This window comes from Hesperophylax consimilis, chromosome 10 (genome assembly GCF_061612785.1).
Source record: "Hesperophylax consimilis isolate HC1 chromosome 10, BYU_Hcon_1.0, whole genome shotgun sequence".
Lineage (NCBI taxonomy): Eukaryota > Metazoa > Arthropoda > Insecta > Trichoptera > Limnephilidae > Hesperophylax > Hesperophylax consimilis.
The window spans coordinates 3,393,712-3,412,777 of record NC_142845.1 but is presented as its reverse complement, the minus strand read 5'-3'; the positions used below and the strand labels follow the sequence as shown (position 1 = coordinate 3,412,777).

The 19,066-nt window shown below is 36.0% G+C and overlaps 1 protein-coding gene across 4 annotated transcripts in view; it reads right to left on the bottom strand.

Annotated features, from left to right (window-relative positions):
* Positions 1-19,066, bottom strand: part of Pat1 (Protein interacting with APP tail-1) — a 113,968-nt gene that overhangs the window by 9,878 nt on the left and 85,024 nt on the right. For 3 of the 4 annotated variants that reach the window (XM_089636457.1, XM_089636458.1, XM_089636459.1), the window contains exons 2-10: positions 13,751-13,861; positions 12,145-12,306; positions 11,376-11,586; positions 8,986-9,112; positions 7,661-7,816; positions 6,545-6,775; positions 5,449-5,656; positions 3,041-3,199; positions 680-785 (exon numbers count right to left, since the gene is read on the bottom strand). In XM_089636457.1, coding sequence (XP_089492583.1) covers positions 680-785; positions 3,041-3,199; positions 5,449-5,656; positions 6,545-6,775; positions 7,661-7,816; positions 8,986-9,112; positions 11,376-11,586; positions 12,145-12,306; positions 13,751-13,861 — 1,471 coding nt within the window. The remainder of the gene's footprint in view (positions 1-679; positions 786-3,040; positions 3,200-5,448; positions 5,657-6,544; positions 6,776-7,660; positions 7,817-8,985; positions 9,113-11,375; positions 11,587-12,144; positions 12,307-13,750; positions 13,862-19,066) is intronic. The other variant, XM_089636460.1, reaches the window with a different exon arrangement.

Here is a 19,066-nt window from a genome sequence, read left to right as displayed (position 1 = left end):
ATCTGCATGTTTAGGTATGTTCTAAAATGGTAAGTATAATCCCATTTAAGTATTTTCCTTTAAAATATAAAAAAATATAAATATATTTTATTATATAAAATACTTTGTGAAAGATTCTACTTAAAAATCAGAAATCGGTAAATAGATAATGAGAAATCGTCCTAAAAACTTTCACACCTCATTTCTCAGAAAAAGGTAAAATGAAGTTAGAACCCTGTCCAATTGAGGTAACGATTTATTAGAAATGAAAATTAAATACAACAAGACTGTCCTAAACCAAAAGGGCTTAAGAGAAAAAAAAATTATATGAAAAAATTTACCAGAAAAACTAGATCCTTAATTTAAAAAATGTTGTAAAGGAAATTCAGAGTGGAAAATGAAGAGGATGGACAAGAGCAAGGTTGGTTAGAAAGTACCTGGCTAATCAGAACTAGTTACTAAACACAGCTGTATCAATTTGAAGCTTCAAGTGATAAAAATGTCTACGGACAAATGGCCGGCGTAGGTACTACTGAAGTCATCGCGTCGAAAGGCCCAGCTGTTCTAGCATCCTTTCCTTAAGTCAAACCTATTATTTGTTACCTTCTCAGATATTTTTTTTAAATGAAAAATATACAGCTGGGCAAACCAGTCGTCTGTAGCGGCTTTAACACTAATACATAAAAAGGACAACACTGACCTCCGGAATTCCTTCCCGGTGGCGTGTCCAGTGCGATCTCCTCGAGGATGAGCGCCTTCACTCTCTTGGCGGTGGCCAGCATCAGATGGGTGGGGGGCAGCATTGCCTGCAAAGCAAACAAAAAGGGTTAGGTGTCTCCAACATTAGAAGCACTCCAATTTATTTAGGACGGGTAGTGTGTAGGAACCCAAATTATAAGGTAATTTACCCACATTTCTATTATCAAGATTACTTCATCACATTAGTTCTGTTTTTCCCATTAATTTTTAACCTTCCCACTACCAACAGGGGTACCCAAAATTTATGAAATTACTGTTTTCCGTGAATAATTTTAAATAGACTTTATAGTTTTGGTATTTTTTTGCATTCCTACAACAAAACCTATAAATCTACCATTAATTAAAGCCTCATTTCTTGCCACAAATAATATTTTTTGCGCTCTGAAACCATAACAAAACTGTTTCCGCCATTCTATCTCACTCGCTCACGCTATTACCAAAGCTGCTTGAGGGGGTAAGGTAATCTATGTGAGAATCCTGCTGCGCATCACTGCTCGTCACACGCGGTAAGTTACGCAATGTTCATTGATAAATAAAGATGTTTTTTCATAATATCAACAATATTATGATAATTATTTCACGAAAACACGTTACCCCCCTTACTAATAAACGTGTTTAAAATTTAATGCAACTGATAAAAAACCATTTACCGTACATTCAACTGCGCAAAATTGGAAGCACGTTTATTAGGCCCAAAATGTGTAAACTGCTATAAGAATAATTATGTGTATTAAAATTTACGAATAAATCCAAAAAATTAACCCGTAAAAAAACAAAGTATCTATTTTAAAATGTCTTATAATTCAAAAAAAAATAATAATTAAATTGGTTTGACTGAGGATTGAACGTTCCTACCAAGGAACTGTTTCGGCTCGATCAGGTGACGGTAAGTGGGTTAATTTCCGCTTCCAAGATTTGCATTCATTCATTCCCCAAAACAAAAGTGAAATTCAAATAGATATTTAAAAATGGCGTGCCAAAGGTTAATGTAATAATTTTTTTACTTAATTATTGAAGACAATATTAGCGATTCCTAAATGATAATCTGAAAGAGAAAAATCAGAAAAAGATACGGTCACATCTAGGACTCGAACCCAGGACCCTTTCCTTGCCGAGGCACCGCTCTACCAACTGAGCTAATGGAACCCTACCTCTTTCAGTCATATTTAACTGTATCATACTTCGAATAAGAACTACTGATATTGCCTTCATTTTTCCCACTGCACATTTTTATTTGCAACTATTTTTATGTATGATCGCAAGATTCAACCCGAACTAAATGCAATCTAGACAGCGTCTTTTAGATAAACCTATCTTATTATTTATTTTAATGTGCCTCGGCAAGGCAAGGGTCCTGGGTTCGAGTCCTAGATGTGACCGCATCCTTTTCTGATTTTCGGATTACTGTTACAAGATTTCTGGCACAGTTTTGTAGCAAACAAATTTTACATAAAACTTTGTATGCTACAAGAATGCTTCGGTGCTGGATTCTACAGGATCCCACTATACTTTTTATAATTGTCAAATCAATTGGTCTGGGTCGCTGTTCTGGTAGAATGTCATATAAAACTTTGTTTGCTACAAGAATGCTTCGGTGCTTGATTCTATAGGATCCCACTATACTTTTTATAATTGTCAAATCAATTGGTCTGGGTCGCTGTTCTGGTAGAATGTCATATAAAACTTTGTTTGCTACAAGAATGCTTCGGTGCTTGATTCTATAGGATCCCACTATACTTTTTATAATTGTCAAATCAATTGGTCTGGGTCGCTGTTCTGGTAGAATGTCATATAAAACTTTGTTTGCTACAAGAATGCTTCGGTGCTTGATTCTATAGGATCCCACTATACTTTTTATAATTGTCAAATCAATTGGTCTGGGTCGCTGTTCTGGTAGAATTTCGCAACTTACAAAGTTTCCATCGTGAGCTAGTGTACTCTGATACAGATTAAACTTTCATAGTGGAAGAAGATTGCTGTAATGTCCTCGATATTAGTATATGAGCTCACCCATGGATGACATTAGATTAGTATATTAGGTTAGCCATGGATTACATTAGCTGTGGAGAATAATAGGATAATAAATAAGGTGGCGACCTCAAGGTCGAGGTCCAGATTATTCTAACAGCCTGCTAATTAAGATATCAGAGCCCATTGTAAATCTATCAAAGTCCAAAGTGTTTTATGGGAGCCGGTGTTTTATTGACGATGAGAGCTGTGAGAAAATTCATGAGATACCGATTCACCAATGTTAGTCATGTTTAACATTTTGTTAGGAAGAATAAGGTGAAATAAGTCTTACCTCCATGATCTTGATGGCCTTGTCAGCCTCCTCGCGCGCTTTGAAAAAGCGGCCTGACGAGTATTCGTGCACGTACAGAGCGTAGGACAAGTCTTCATGCGCCATGGCCAGCACCAGGTTCTTCTCGCAGAACATGGACATCAGCATGTGCAGGGCTTCCTGATGAACAAAACAAACAAAGCGTTTTGCATCAATAAACTGTACTCGAACTGCAGATGAGAGCTCCTTTTCTATACCTCTATTGGACATGGAATACAAAATTTCAAATTAACGAATTCGCAAAGTAATTCAAAATTTTAAGAGAACAAAAATTTTGCTGATAATTCGAGTTAAATTCGTAAAAATATGACAAATTTCCGTGTAAATCAATATTTCGCGGCCAGCCCGTGGATATAGATTTATGAAATAATAATGGAAATAGAACGATCTATAAGAGTGTAGTGAAAATTGTACCGCGTTTTAGTCCTATTCTTAAAATTTAGTTTAGACCAGTGAAATTTAGATTTATGAAATAATATTATGATATATTTCTGCACAAATTGAATTTTTTCAAATTACCCGGACAAATTTTCATGCATGGACAAAAATAAATTTTTTTAAGCAAAATTTTCAAGCCACGGTTTTTCCTGTATTTCGTTGTTGCTCTGTTACGTTGCTTATAAGGAAGAGAAAGAAGTTACAGGTGAGTTATAAGTAGTATGCTTTTACTGGTCAATTTATACTGCTGAATAAATATGAGAGATATACAAGTTGACCAAGTGGCCTAGCAACACGGAGGTTCACACACAAGCATATGTTGCCGATATTTAATAAACTCGTCCAACCGACAGGACGAGGTTGTGCTTTCTCACGTCGTTGAAACTAACTTAGAGTCGCTCGTGTCAGACATTGGAGTTGCAGATTACAGATTTAAAGAAGGAAAGGGTCTAAAAACTCCTCGAATATTAAATAAATATGGAAGCCGTACTCTTCAATATATAATTCCAGTGATTTTCAATAAAATTAATAAAAATCTTAAATTTGAAAAAAATGAGAGACTTCCTAAAATGGTAAAGCTGTGGCTAATGTATGAAAATTTCATGTATCCTTGAATTTTTTTGATGTATCTACCTGTATGTATAACTTGTTTTTAGTAGAATGTTTAATTGGTAGAACCTACAGACAAGCTGCCATATAACAGTTTTGTGGGACTACCCTAAATTTGTACAAATTGTTTCTATTTACTTAATAAATAAAAAAATAGTATGAATGTGGTTTTATTGTGGACTGTAATCAAAATCTGACACAACTATTGGGGTTGCTGTGGTTAACAGTTAGAATTGGAAAAGTATTCTGACTTACTCTTGGCCTTTTCGATCGATGTTATGGCCATGAGAGACAGTGCTGGTTATCACTGCACAAGCTTCCGTAATAGACTCGAATTAACCTGTTAACCGGGCGGGACGTATAAATACGTCAAACGTTAACAGTATTGGGTACGGGTAGGACGTATGAATACGTCCTCGAAATATATGTTGCGGCCTGGAGCGGGACGTATATTTCCGAGCATATCACACGGAAATTGAGTTTTTAATTTTTACATATTTTAATTTTTTAAACTCAATGTTTCTCTTTTATCTGTGTGCTTTTATTTATTGTACTGTAATTATAACCTTTTTTATATTTTTTGTAATCTTGTAATTAATTGTTTGTAAATATTCTATTTTTTTAATTAATGTTTTCACTTTTTTTGATGCATAAATAAAAAATAAAAAAAATATGAAATTACGTCCACCAGGCGTGATGTACGAATACGTCCTAGTGAAGGAGTTCGCGCCCGTTATATGCTGCATAATTCAAAACTGAACTTCCCGGTTAACAGGTTAATCATACTGAAGGGAGATGTTCACTGCACTGGTTTTCTTAACACACTGGTAATGTATAAATAAATTGTTGCAATATCAATGAATGTAGGTTAAACCACACTGTCAGACGGGGACAGGTAACTGGGTGGAGGAATGCAGGAACTTATGTTAAAGGGAGAGGTATATAGACATTTTGTAACAATGCATGCGTGTGCTAATCAATGGTATGAACAAAACAGTCCATAAGGAATGACAGGATATAAAAATTATAGGTTGTGAGTGAAACATTCTAGTTTTGACATTTTGAGAATTCAACAATGAGGCATGTTATTTCAGTAATGACCTATACAGATTGTGTGCAACAAGTTGTTAGTGACCTGGGATGACGTGCCTAAGAAATCTCAGATACCATGGGAGCAATAATATTGTGGAAACAGGAGACATTGTCGAATGCACAACAAAACCCTGGTGAACTTCAAGAAAAGGACTATGATTGAATTTGTGCATCATGATGCCTGTCTCGCCGTATATCTAAAGGACTTCCACCTTATTATAGAGTCTCACCTCGTAGACTGTGACGCTGTCCAGTATGGAGTCCACGTTGAGCAGGTAGAAGCCGTAGTCCAGCAGCGTGAGGGAGTAGCGCGGGTCGGTGGTGCCGAGCCACAGCCGAGCCAGTGCCACGGCCTCTCGCATTAGCATACCGGCGCGGCTGAACTCGCGCATCATGACGCATGCCTTGCCGCATATCCGAAGGACATCCACCGTTATTCTGGAATGGAGTAATAAAAACTTACTTTAATGCACATAAGAAGATGAACACATTTGTTCATCGTCTTACAAATACTTTCGATTCTTGCCGATTACGATGCGACCCAATTATTTGTTCCACTAAATTGTTCCAACTTATCCTAAGGCTTTCCTGACTTCTTCATCTATCCACTTGTACATCATATCGTCGCCGTTCTGGCAAAAATCACCAAATCACAACAGAAATCTTAGGGTACTGCAAATTTGTAAAATTAAAATAATTTTCTGCTAAAATATTTTACCTACGTTATTAGTACATAATTATTATTCAAAAAATCAGTGCCAATTTTGAACATAACACTTAAATTCAAAGCAAATTTGAATTCAATAAACCCATAGAATAAACACAACACAACAAGTGTTGTGCGAATGTTTTGTGATCCAAATTAGAAATTTCTATTAGAAACTGCACTATTATTGTAAGATTATTCTTTCAACAATGTCATTGTTACATATGTTATGTAACTTACTACTGATATATTATATAATCTTTAAATTTTTTATGAAATTAATTAATTTAAAAAATATATGTATATAAGCCCAATCGGGGGCTATATTTCCATACAAAACTGTGTTTTCGAAATTCAAATTGGATAGAGATCTATACAATTTGTCAGGCAAGTGTAAGTGAGATAGAGCGCTGGGCGGTTGGGCTAAATGGAACATTTGTTTCCATGCAAATTCGTATGTAAGGCACTTCTAGTGTTATATTCTTTATTCTATGATTGAACCAAATTTCACATAGAATTAACTAACACATCATAGACAACCGAAATTGGGAGGTTTTATGACTCCTAGACACTTTTCTCCAAACGACAAACTAGGATAAGATAAAATTAGAAGTACAAACTTGACGGGAGTATCGGGCCTTAGCAGCTTGAGAGCGCGCGAGCTCCAGCAGTATGTCTGGCGGTAGTCGCTGCGCAGGAAGTGCAGCAGCGCAAACTCGCGGTACAGGCGCAGCATGAGGTCGCCGAGGGCGGGCGAGCCGGGCGCTGGCGGTGGCGGCGCCGCGTCCACCGCCCGACAGTACGCGCGCTTCTCGCCCGCACACGGCTCCAGCGCCATGTAAGTCCTGAAGCTGGAAACACAATACTGTTAATACTCCAACCAATGTAGGTCCGCGCCTGTACCTTAACTACGAAGAAACAAACAGAAATGTAGCTTTGATAAATACGAAAGAATATTGACTTTAGAATGTTGTGGCTGTTCTACTAGTATGTCAAAGGAAGGTGTTCCGAACCAGCGCCACTGGTGCAGTCAGGATATACATCAAATGAGTATGCGACATTTGTAAAGGGTCCACATTTGACAAATGAAAACAGATGTGACTTCACAAAGATACAATTTAAGAGGGGGGTTTGGGCAGTAGGAGGGATAGATCATTTGTTCGTCACTTCTGGACACGCTGATCGATAGATTCTTACCCACCCCTTATACATTTTCCTTCCCAGAATTTTCTCTCCTTCCTTTCCTTAAAAAGACCCTCCACACAGCATCCCCAAAGATGACATAGGCCCTGGAGGAAATTGTTTTCCTCAGGACCTCCTCTGCGGGGTTAGTGAAAAAAAACTTGTTTTTGTGCTCAACAATTCGATTGACTGTAATAAATGTACATTTCTATGTTTCTTCCTCCAGCATTCCCAGATAACATAAGTCCTGAGGGAAACCTCAAGGTCTCCGGAGTAAAGTAAAAAAAAAAAAAACTGATGCCAAAGTGCCGACGCCTTAGAGAAGAAAGCTCAGATAACTGGGAAGGTACGTAGCGGAGCCAGGAGGCATCACCAAATAACCAACGACAACCTCAATAACTGGGCTACTGTCACAGGTAAAATAATAGGCACAGGGGATAACACAATCGATTGAGCGCTTACATAGAGAAAGTCATAGAGTCACAAGTTTAAGTAGCGATATTACGGTACCAAGGCATCAGGAGAACATAGCAGAACATGGGGTCAGTACTAACCTGGGGGACATTGAGTCAGCATGGGGGTATGTCTTGATCTGTATTGTGGAACCCATCATTTCTTCTCTGCAGGTTTCCTCCAGCAGGGATATGGAGAGTGCAAGGGTTTCTGAGGCCTCCTTGAAGGAACAATATGAAGCCTGTGCGTGTAATAATCTATAAAGAAAAACATCTTAATAAAATAAAAAATTCAACCTGCGTACGTATGTGCTCACAAAACTCGAAAAAGAGGTAGTGGTTTGAATAGTTGAAGAAGTCGAAGAAGTCCGAGGAATACTTAATGCAAATATCTCTGTACGGGAATGAGATACGGTTTCGAATTAAAGTCGGTGTAATATAGTTTTTTAACAGTAATATTGTGGTATACAGTAGTGAATGGTGGAAGAAGTTGGTGACACCCGAGAAAGACATTAGCAATAGCAAAGGATTGCGGGTCCACTAGTATAAAATTAAATACATAAATTGGTTTAATATGGCAACTGAGTTCAAACCCGGTGACACAAGATATTTTATTTTCTATGTGTTTTTTTTTCTAATTAAGAGTACCTGCAAATCTTTTCTAAAGCTCAAGTAGCTTTATCCAAAGCCCATTACCATATAGCACTGCTATGTCAGATGGAATCTTTGAATTCCTATTTATTTATTAATTTCTTGGATAATTTGCATAGCGCCGCTTTTATGAGACATCACCTCAGGGGCGCTTTACAAAAAATATAAATATGTATTACAAAAATAAAGTGAAGTTAAGTAAAATGAAGTACAGGAACAGGTGACACGAAGATAGAAGATGGAGACTCTGCAGAAAGAATCCTAGGTGGTAAGAGACTGAACCAGCTGCTGCAGCGAGAGAGTCCACCGCGTCCACCAACAGTGCCAGCACGAGGTTCGTCATCCGTCCAGGTATGTGTCTGCTGCTAATAAAGCGCTGACACAATATCCTCACATAGACAACAGACCTTGGCAGCACCGCTGTGACGTTCGGCGAATCCATCATTCATCTCCATATAATCCTGTTCCTGGTGATTGTAGAAACTGTCCATTGTGCCCGCAATAAAAAGCGACGGTCGGGATAATAAATTACCCTTATTAAATTAGCAAAACACTTGCTCGGGCCTTCCGAGTTTCCGAGAATTCCGTTGAAAACATCTGGCATGACCCTCGTCCCACGTTCGTTCATCGCGAGCGGATGTTGAATATTTTTTAACAAAATTTTCGATTATTCACTTTTAACACACTGCACTCAAATCACATTACTATGAAGTTCTAATTACTGTTTTTTAGAGATCAATGTGTAAATCTATAAGAAACAAAAGAACATGTCTTACCTATGGCAGCATTCCAACGTCATACGGACATAATACGTGGTGTGCGGGGCACTTTGACACAGGTCTCTACACGCCACTAACACCTCTTGCGCATTGGTGTACCATCCCACCTCGTTGAGGAAGGTTCCTGGAATGAAAAAAAATAAAAATAAAATAGTTCTCCACTCCACTAGATGGCAACGCTTGAAAATTAGTTCTCCACTCCACTAGATGGCAACGCTTGAAAATTAGTTCTCCAATCCACTAGATGGCAACGCTTGAAAATTAGTTCTCCACTCACTGGATGGCAACGCTTGAAAATTAATAAAATTGGAATAAAGAGGGACTTGTGTAAGATAAATATTCTTTCTGTAAATTTTTCAAGAAAATTTTCATTAATATCATAACTCGGATTCTCTCTCCATTCAAGTGATGAAAGAACCCTTTAAATTCCTACCCAATACTCTTGATCATTTACACATTCTTTCACAATACAATGGATAATGATTTAGTTGAATGATTTGTCCTGTGATGTATGGAGTACATTCTCAAAGCTAAAATAAAAATTACTCTTCTTCGTAGCTAATGTTTGACAGCTTTCCGAATCAATCACTTGACATTTATCGCTACATTTAATGATGGAAATAAACTATTTCCATGTTGGCATAAAACATTGTTATTTAGCAAAATGTAATAAATTACTACTTTACTACTTGTAACTCATTCTAACTGTTTGTATGAGAAAAATAATTTACTGTAATACAACTATATTGCTATAATATTAATTAATTTATTATTTATTGATTAACGCCCTTTTTGGGGTTTTTACATATGATTTATTAAGAAATATAAATTATTTATTGTACATAACTGAATTGCTTCATTGTTCAATGAAGATGTCAACTGACTTGGTATAATTGTTTCCCTCCATTAGTATTCTGGGCAAAGAGGAATACATATGGTAGTTAGTCCTAGAATTTCTGCACTGAAATAAATCCTGACTTCTAGTATTACGTTGTGGAATCTGGAAGCTTATCAATTCTAGCAATACCGGACTATCAACTAAATCATTTAGAATTTTATATAAAAATACCAAGTCAGTGAAAATACTTCTGTCTGACAATTTGAGCATATTCATATAATTTAACAGAGTGTTGTAGTTCAACATAATTTCTGGAATACCCATTTTAAAATTCATAAAACGTAAGAATTTGTTTTGTATTCTTTCAACAGCTAGTACATGTATATTATAATGTGGGTTCCAGACAGGAGAATCGTACTCAAGTTGACTTCTTACATAGACAAAATATAACAATTTAATACACTTTATATTGTTAAAATTTCTGGTTAGCATTAACAAATGTAACCTTGTACAGGTTACATGACAGCTCAACATACATTTAAAAAGTGATAAACGCCATTAAAAGTGATTAAAAAAAACTAACATATAAACCTAACTTAAATAAGATATATCTGCGACGACACAAAATATTTTTATTTGAAGAACCTAACGGATCAAAACCAAGTTGGATGACGTTCGCGGCGGGCTCTTTTTTACAATAGTCGTGACTTTGAAAAATGTTAAAGGTTTAATAATAATTTCATTAGCAAGCAGGTGATAATATTTCCAATCATGTGACATGCGACAAACTTAGATTCCAGGCAATGACTTAAAACAACAACAAAAAATATCAAGAAAAGCAGAGTATTTAAAATATTAAAATTACACTTAAAATTAGCGCCAATAGATTTATAAAAAAATCAAATAAACGGAGCGTTAAAATTCGATAACGACGATTCAAATAAGATTACTTTTAAGTAGGCAATAATGCATTGGAAAACACTAGATTTAACTGGTAGTGAAAAAAAGAAAAAAATTAATTTTATGCAAGATAATAATAATATTTTATTTAATATGAAGCATCTAACATCAGATTAGTTATTTTTATTCTCTCCGGGAACATTGTGATTGAATGTTTACTTTTTGCTGTCTCATTTCTTGTTCATAATCTTCAAATACAAGGTCGATAAGTATAATGAACAAGATAAAGAAAGATACGCTAATATGTACCAGGAGAATAAAGCAAATGGATGGAAAGAGTCGGAGGACAAGAGGCCTCAGGAGGACATGGCACGATCAAGACAATCGATAGTATGTAAGACTCAGTAGTTTACACCACTCCATCAAATTTTGATAACCGCTTGACAATTGATCAAACGACTCAAACGCTGACGGGTAGAGAATTAGCGGTTACAATATGTGAGTGTGACAAAATGTCAATTTGATGACTTTGTCAAATTGACGGTGGTTCAAATGACCTAGCATAAGAGTTCACAGTGAAAACCTTTCCAAGGACAAAGTTGGAGCAATTCAAAGTAAGATTAAGATAAGATATTTGAAATCATCTTACCTAATCTAAGTCCTAGGTCTATGAGGGAGTCTCTTGTGTCCGGGGGGTGTGCGAGGTAGGTGGGGGCGGTGGGTGGGGAGGTGGAATGGGCTGGTGACGCAGGCTGCGGAGGCTCCGCAATGGAAGGAACGTCGGCTAGCAGCCTGTCGCATTTACTATTGTAAAACTCCACTAGCCTGGCCGCCACGTTGACATCAAGTTCCACGGCAGCCTAGAACATGAAAAATTAAGTATTACCGAAAATTAAGTAGTTTTTTTTTTGTGTTTTATATCTGTGTGCGTAAATTCGTAGTACAAGCAGGAAACGGGTGAATCTACATCATTAGAGAACCCAAAAACATTTATTTTCTTTTGACCTGAGTAATTTGTTTATAACTTTTTTACATTTTTTTTCAGCAACTAAAATTTTGGAGTCAGGTCCCACGCTTTGCCACATTTTAAAAGACATTAAACAGCTGATATTAACCCCCTAGCGACAGATTCTTAAAAAGTTTTACCAAAAAAATTCAAACTTCGGCTTGATTTACTTGAATACGAAAGATCAAATCAAAAAAATCAACTCCAAATGTGATGTAGATTCACCAGATTCCAACTTGTGCTATGAGTTTCCGGACACCGTGTACAAATACAATGCAAAAGATTAATTTTTGCTTTGTGAAATTTACTCAATTTTTTATCTCTTTAGCTTAATTAATTCTATAATAATATAAAAACAATTTTTGAAGTCAAAATATCAGTTGCTTGGAAAGCTATATAATTCGGTACATACTTTCAGGTAAGTGGGGGGTGTGCGTGGGGAGGTGGAATGGGCTGGTGACGCAGGCTGCGGGGGCTTCACAGCGGAAGGACCGTCAGCTAACAGTCTGTCGCATTTACTTTGGTAGAACTCAACAAGCATGGCCGCCACGTTTACATCAAGTTCCACGGCAGCCTGGAACAAGAAAAATTAAATTATACCTAAAATTTTGTAGTATTTTTTTTTGTTTCATATAAATACAATGCAAAAGATGAATTTTATTATCCTTTTATCCTTTATGGCCCTATCTATTAAATCATTTAAAATACTACTATTTTTACATGATTTACAAAAACTTCTGTAAATTACTACGAAATTATTACGAAAATAGAATCTGCTGGCGGAGGGCGAAAATTTTGCATCAGCACTCCAAGAGTTACCATAATATAAAAACAATAACTATTACGAAATCAAAATAGCAGTTGTCTGGAAAGTTACACAATTCTCTATGTGAGTGTTATTCCTCAAATTTTAATCATATAAAATAACAGTTTAAAATACATTCATGACCATACACCTGATAAACAATTTACCGGTGTTTAAAAACCTGCAATACTACACATCAATCCTTTTCATCTCTCGTAAACATACTTCCTAAATCCACAAACTCATCCACCTGCTCCAAGTATTCATCATTCACAACTATATTGCACACTGTTTCCGTACTCTCTTTTTCAAACAAAGAAAAGGAGTGAAAAAAAGAAAAAACAAAAAAGATCATGGTTATGCAAAAGAATAAGTTTATTCTTTGCTACCTGAAAGCGTTTGTACAGTTTATGGCGTACAGTGCTGTCCCTGGGCACCCTGATGAACATATTCATCACGGTTATGCAAAAGATTAAGTTTAGTGTTTGTTACCTGAAAGCGTTTGTACAGTTTATGGCGTACAGTGCTGTCCCTGAGCACCCTGATGAACATATTCATCACGGTTATGCAAAAGATTAAGTTTAGTGTTTGTTACCTGAAAGCGTTTGTACAGTTTATGGCGTACAGTGCTGTCCCTGAGCACCCTGATGAACATATTCATCACGGTTATGCAAAAGATTAAGTTTAGTGTTTGTTACCTGAAAGCGTTTGTACAGTTTATGGCGTACAGTGCTGTCCCTGAGCACCCTGATGAACATATTCATCACGGTTATGCAAAAGATTAAGTTTAGTGTTTGTTACCTGAAAGCGTTTGTACAGTTTATGGCGTACAGTGCTGTCCCTGGGCACCCTGATGAACATATTCATCACGGTTATGCAAAAGATTATGTTTAGTGTTTGTTACCTGAAAGCGTTTGTACAGTTTATGGCGTACAGTGCTGTCCCTGAGCACCCTGATGAACATATTCATCACGGTTATGCAAAAGATTATGTTTAGTGTTTGTTACCTGAAAGCGTTTGTACAGTTTATGGCGTACAGTGCTGTCCCTGAGCACCCTGATGAACATATTCATCACGGTTATGCAAAAGATTATGTTTAGTGTTTGTTACCTGAAAGCGTTTGTACAGTTTATGGCGTACAGTGCTGTCCCTGAGCACCCTGATGAACATATTCATCACGGTTATGCAAAAGATTATGTTTAGTGTTTGTTACCTGAAAGCGTTTGTACAGTTTATGGCGTACAGTGCTGTCCCTGAGCACCCTGATGAACATATCCAGGTCCCACAGCTCTGGGCCCGTCACCCAAAATATCTCCTCGCTCATCTGTAACAATAACAAAACAATCATTATTTCCAACTATAAAGTATCCAAAAGTTTTTTTTTTTCAATTTGGTCTTAATTTTTTTTAAGTCGTTATTTCATTGGTCAATTGATTAATATAAACAATTCCCAACACTGTAAAATATTAATGTACAAAGACTGTTTATAACGCAAATAAATAAAAGTAAGAAAAACGAGAAATACACAGACCGATATGTTCCTAGTTCCTACATATTGGTAAAGGTATTTAACTAAAACAAAACAAAACCTAGCCTAACATTTTAGGTAAAGGTATTTAACTAAAACAAAACCTAACCTAACATGTTTTGTCATCTCTCCTCCTGCAGCCAATTGCCCATAGAGAAGAGCACATCATACTGATTGTGGATAGTTGAGATCTTGAAGGATACGAAGAGGGCTGGACTGGAGAAGCAGATCCTTGGATTCTGCTGCTATCCAACATGACATCTCCAACACCCAACCCAAACACCCAAATCCCAAAGCCACCAGTAATTGGACAGCTGCACAAATAATGGAATGGATATGTTGAATAAAACAAAGTTGCTATTTTCTTCTTAACTACGTGACGGATTTTAATAGGGTTTTCATTTAGACAATTTCTTCCGGAAGATTTATATTATATTTAAAACATGCATATTATATTTTTATAAAGTGCAGAAAAGTCGAGCAACACCGGGTACACGTCAGCTGGTCGATAATATTTTGAAAAACATGTCTAAAAATCTTTAATAAGTATGTTAATATATTCAATAGCTTTAAAACAGAAATCGAAAAAACCAAAAGAAAATGCGGTTTGTAGCGGGAAGTAGTCAGTTTCGTTTCCCGCCACAATGAAAACAAATAAATATAACATTCTTTGAATAGTCATTCTCCGTGTGTGTCGAAAGAAACATCAACAAATAGTTAAAAATTCAATCGCAAATTAAAACGAAACTCGCCGATTTATGTTATACTATTTGGATTCACGAAGTTGTACCAACCGAAATTTCGATAAATATGTATATTTAATGTGTTTTTTTGCGAATCTTACTACCGCCCCACTATCTCCCCATCTACGAATACCTACTTCTCTGAGGATGACAAAAAGGTCGAAATTTAAATAGCGGATATTCACAAAAATCTAGAGTCAATATAATTTGAATATATAAATATGTAAAATAGCTATGGCTTGAGGAAAGAGTGAGCATCGTGTGGGTGAACGCCCTTGCCGCCAAATCATCTATTCTTATTGTGGAAGTGGTCAGATAAGCTGATGAATCTTATAAATAAATATACAGTGTCTTCCTTGAGAGTCGCAAGGAAGACCCCGTGTTTTTAGTTATCGCGGCAGAGCCGGCCGCTACGGGCGCCGACCTGCCAAGGAGCCAAGACGCTCATAATAACCTAACACCTAGTACAGCTTGGTTCAGGGCCGGCCCTGGCTGCAGGAATACGAACACACCATTTATTTATTATTGTCAAAAATGCAATGAAAGCAGATATCAAGACACTTACAAAAAGTCCTCTTTCTCATCTCCCTCTCTCATCTTTTAAATACTTCAACCTCACAACGAACCCCAAATTAAGACTCCGTAGTAAGGTTTGAAAGGGAGATATGTAAATACAAATGTTAGAGGGAGCGCGCTAATATTAAAAAACGATAAGCGAAAATGGTAAACATATTGAATAAAACACAACTCGTTTGAAATAGAGCAAAAATATCTCGACAGTTGCATTTAAAGATTCACTGTGAATTTTGTTCATGACTAACTCGGAGACGCCCGAGGAAGACATGGCACGATCAAGTGAATCAGATACTCGAGTCGGGCAATGTCAAGAGTCAGAATAATAGAAGGGTATGTATGAGACGATGTATGAATGTGAATGAGGCAAGGAGCGTGTACCATGACCGAGTTGTTTGGCGGTACGTCCTCTCTTCCTACCCCTGCGGGGAAACGGCGCGATGGTTAGTTAGTTAGTTAACAAAACGTCGTGTTTTTAATAATTTTCGGAGCTTACTTTGCGATTTTTTTCTATTGAGGTAATTTCATATAATTAACGCTTCAGCGTAACAAATGTATAGATATTATCTTCAAAAATAGCATATATTTTTTGGAACATAAAAACTTAGAGAAACTTGTTATAAATAAGTAGAATTTGGGTAAGCGGGGGCTTAAGGCTAAAAAATAACATATTATTATATTATTGTGTTCTGTTTTCTCACTGTTTTGTTCTGTTCTGTATTATTTTTTTTTTAAATAATATAATGTTTATACGCAAAAGTTATTTATTAGAAAATAAATATTAACATAGTGTTACTATGTATTTTGCTTAGGAGAAAAAAACTAAGTGAGTTTAAAAAATATATATTTTTAATTGAATTTTGTTAACAGTAAAATCAATAACAATTTTACATCTATAAAACACAATCAACATTTTACTAACAAAATAAAAAGGCCAAAGTTGACGTTCTTCCTTTGCCTCAGTAAAAAATAACCACAAAAACGAGGAAAATAATAAGTTTTCCTCATTTTTTGCGGTCATCGAGCAGAATTTGGTGGTATTAAATATCTGCGAGCATACGTCAAGTGAATTTAGAATTGTCTGTGATTTTGTATTTTGTTATTACGCAACCTAAAAATGTACTTATCATATAATAATAGGCGCAATTCAGGTGCGTTTTCAGAAAGAGACAACTACCAGTGGCGGTCGGTGACTTTTTGTAGAAGGGGATGCTGGACATCAAATGTTTATACTCGTACTTGATATCAAATATGCACATCTAGACGCTAGCCTACAAACAAGATACAATTAGGTGCCGTCTAAAATTATCTCCATAAATCCATTAACCTGTCCGGTGGTGAGTTTCTGGAAAGAAAACGGTCCCGCTGGAGGGAGTTTTTTCAACAATCAAAATATAGAAAAAAATAAATGCCACCTCGTAGAGTATAAAAAAATAAAAATAAAATCCTTAGAAACTAGCACGAAAAAACAAATACTAAGCTATTTAGAAGGAAAAAATAAAAACAATTTTGCAGAAATCGCCAACCATCGAAATCGGAGCAGATTTTTGTTTTTACTTAATAAAAATCAGATTCACTTACCACAATTTTAATGAAGCCAAGGGGGGAAGAACGACTTTTTATACACACTAACATATACGTATTATTATTTACACTTATACTATTGTATTTTCATTATAAAAATTAAACATAGGTATACAATGTATATGCAGTCAATAATTACGATAAAAATAACACTATTCTAATTATTATGTACACTATCTTAGGAATAAAATTGTCTTCACTAACTAATACTGCTTTTTCGTATGGTAGTCTTCGAAACATGGATATACGTAAAATGCAAGATTGCAGTCGGTGCACATATATTTCGTGTCACTTCTTTTTTGAGCTCGAACTGCTGTATGTCTACACACATGGCATTGTCGTTGAGTTCAGTTTCTAACGGGAATATTTGCTCTTATACCTGAGTTAGTTGAATCGAATTCATGAATAATGGGCGTAAACTTACCCTGATCCCATTTACGATGATCAACTTTTCTCTTTTTGGATGTTGAACAACTAGGGAAAGTTTCATCCCCATCAGATTCGTCGGATGAGCTATCTGAATGTATTGGCAAATCATAAAGATCCTCGTAAACATCTTCATCTTCACTTTCGATTAAAATGTCAGCAATGTCTTGTTCATTCAAAGGGTTAACCATTTTTTTATAAAAGTAAAATATATAAATTGAACTAGTTATCAATACGAATCACAAAGTCAAATCACAGTAAAACACTGTCCAAATTATGAATAACCTAAAATAATAAAATGTCAATGATAATAACACTTTGTAGTCGGGCGTTTCAAACAATAGACTCTAGCCTATAGCGGATGTTTTTCGCGATTAGCACAAAAATATATCCTCATCCCTTTCGTTAGTATCTGAAGAAATTTTTGAAGGGTAAAAGAAAATATCAATTAAATAAATTCCACTAAAAACACGTCTGTTTTGTAACTCTGTATATCATAACTAAAGCACGTGTATATTAGCGCCACTCTATCTTCACAAGTAACGAGTACCGGGAATACATCCAATTGCTAAACAATTTTTGTGTTATCTCTCATTCAGGAAATGATTATTGTCATAACATCCTCGGGATTATCTCATAAAAGTAAAGGTCCAATGAATTTATAAGACGCCATAAAAATATAATAGGTACTCATATTCCCAGTTCAACTAACAAACAATCTTTGAAATTTTACACGATAAAATTGCCTAATTATTACGCGCAATCTCTCATTGAGCTGCGCAAAAGTATGTGTGTACATAAAAGAAACAACGGCTTATCTTTTTTTTGTTACATGTGTGTGTAGTTTGTAATGTCTTCAAGCGTTTAGATTAAATAGTCACGGGAAATAATGGGGTAACTTTACCTTTCTCGCCTTTGAAGTGGAGCCGGCGTAAAGGATATTTTTACCCGTCCCGCCGATAAGCACCAGTCGGCCGCGAGGAAAAATACCATTCCCGCTCATAGTGTGTATACAGTATAACGAATAATATTTCAAATAGTTCATAACACTAAGATTCACTATTGAATTTTGTTCAAACTGTCAAAAACTGTATTCAAACTGAAAACAAACACTGTCGGTACAATATATGTAATAAATATTCACATTCAAACACGTGAGGTAATTTTTAATGCAAGATGATTAGGTTATTCAGTGTAAAAACAAACAAAAACCACAAATTTCACTTCACAAAAGACGTCGCTCGCAATAAAAATGTTGTTTACCACCAACTGCCAGACGGTGACGTCACGGAATATTTTAATTGTGAATAACTCCGTTGGTAATGTACCTAAATCGATAAAAACTTTTGCAAGTTATGACAAATTGTCCCTAGATAGCAGTAACTATCGGTTTTCCGGAAGAAATTCAATAGTTAATTAATTTTAGGCGCAACCGTACGGGTACGGTCATACTCCTTACGAGGATTTTTTTTCTCACCGTACCTGTACGGTCATACCACCGGACAGGTTAAGCTCCATAACTCAATATTTCCAGTATCCAGAATATCTACATACCTACATCTATATAAAGTGAAATATCTTCATACCTACATCTATATACAGCGAAATATCTACATACCTACATCTATACATATAAAGTGAAATATCTACATACCTACATCTACATACAGCGAAA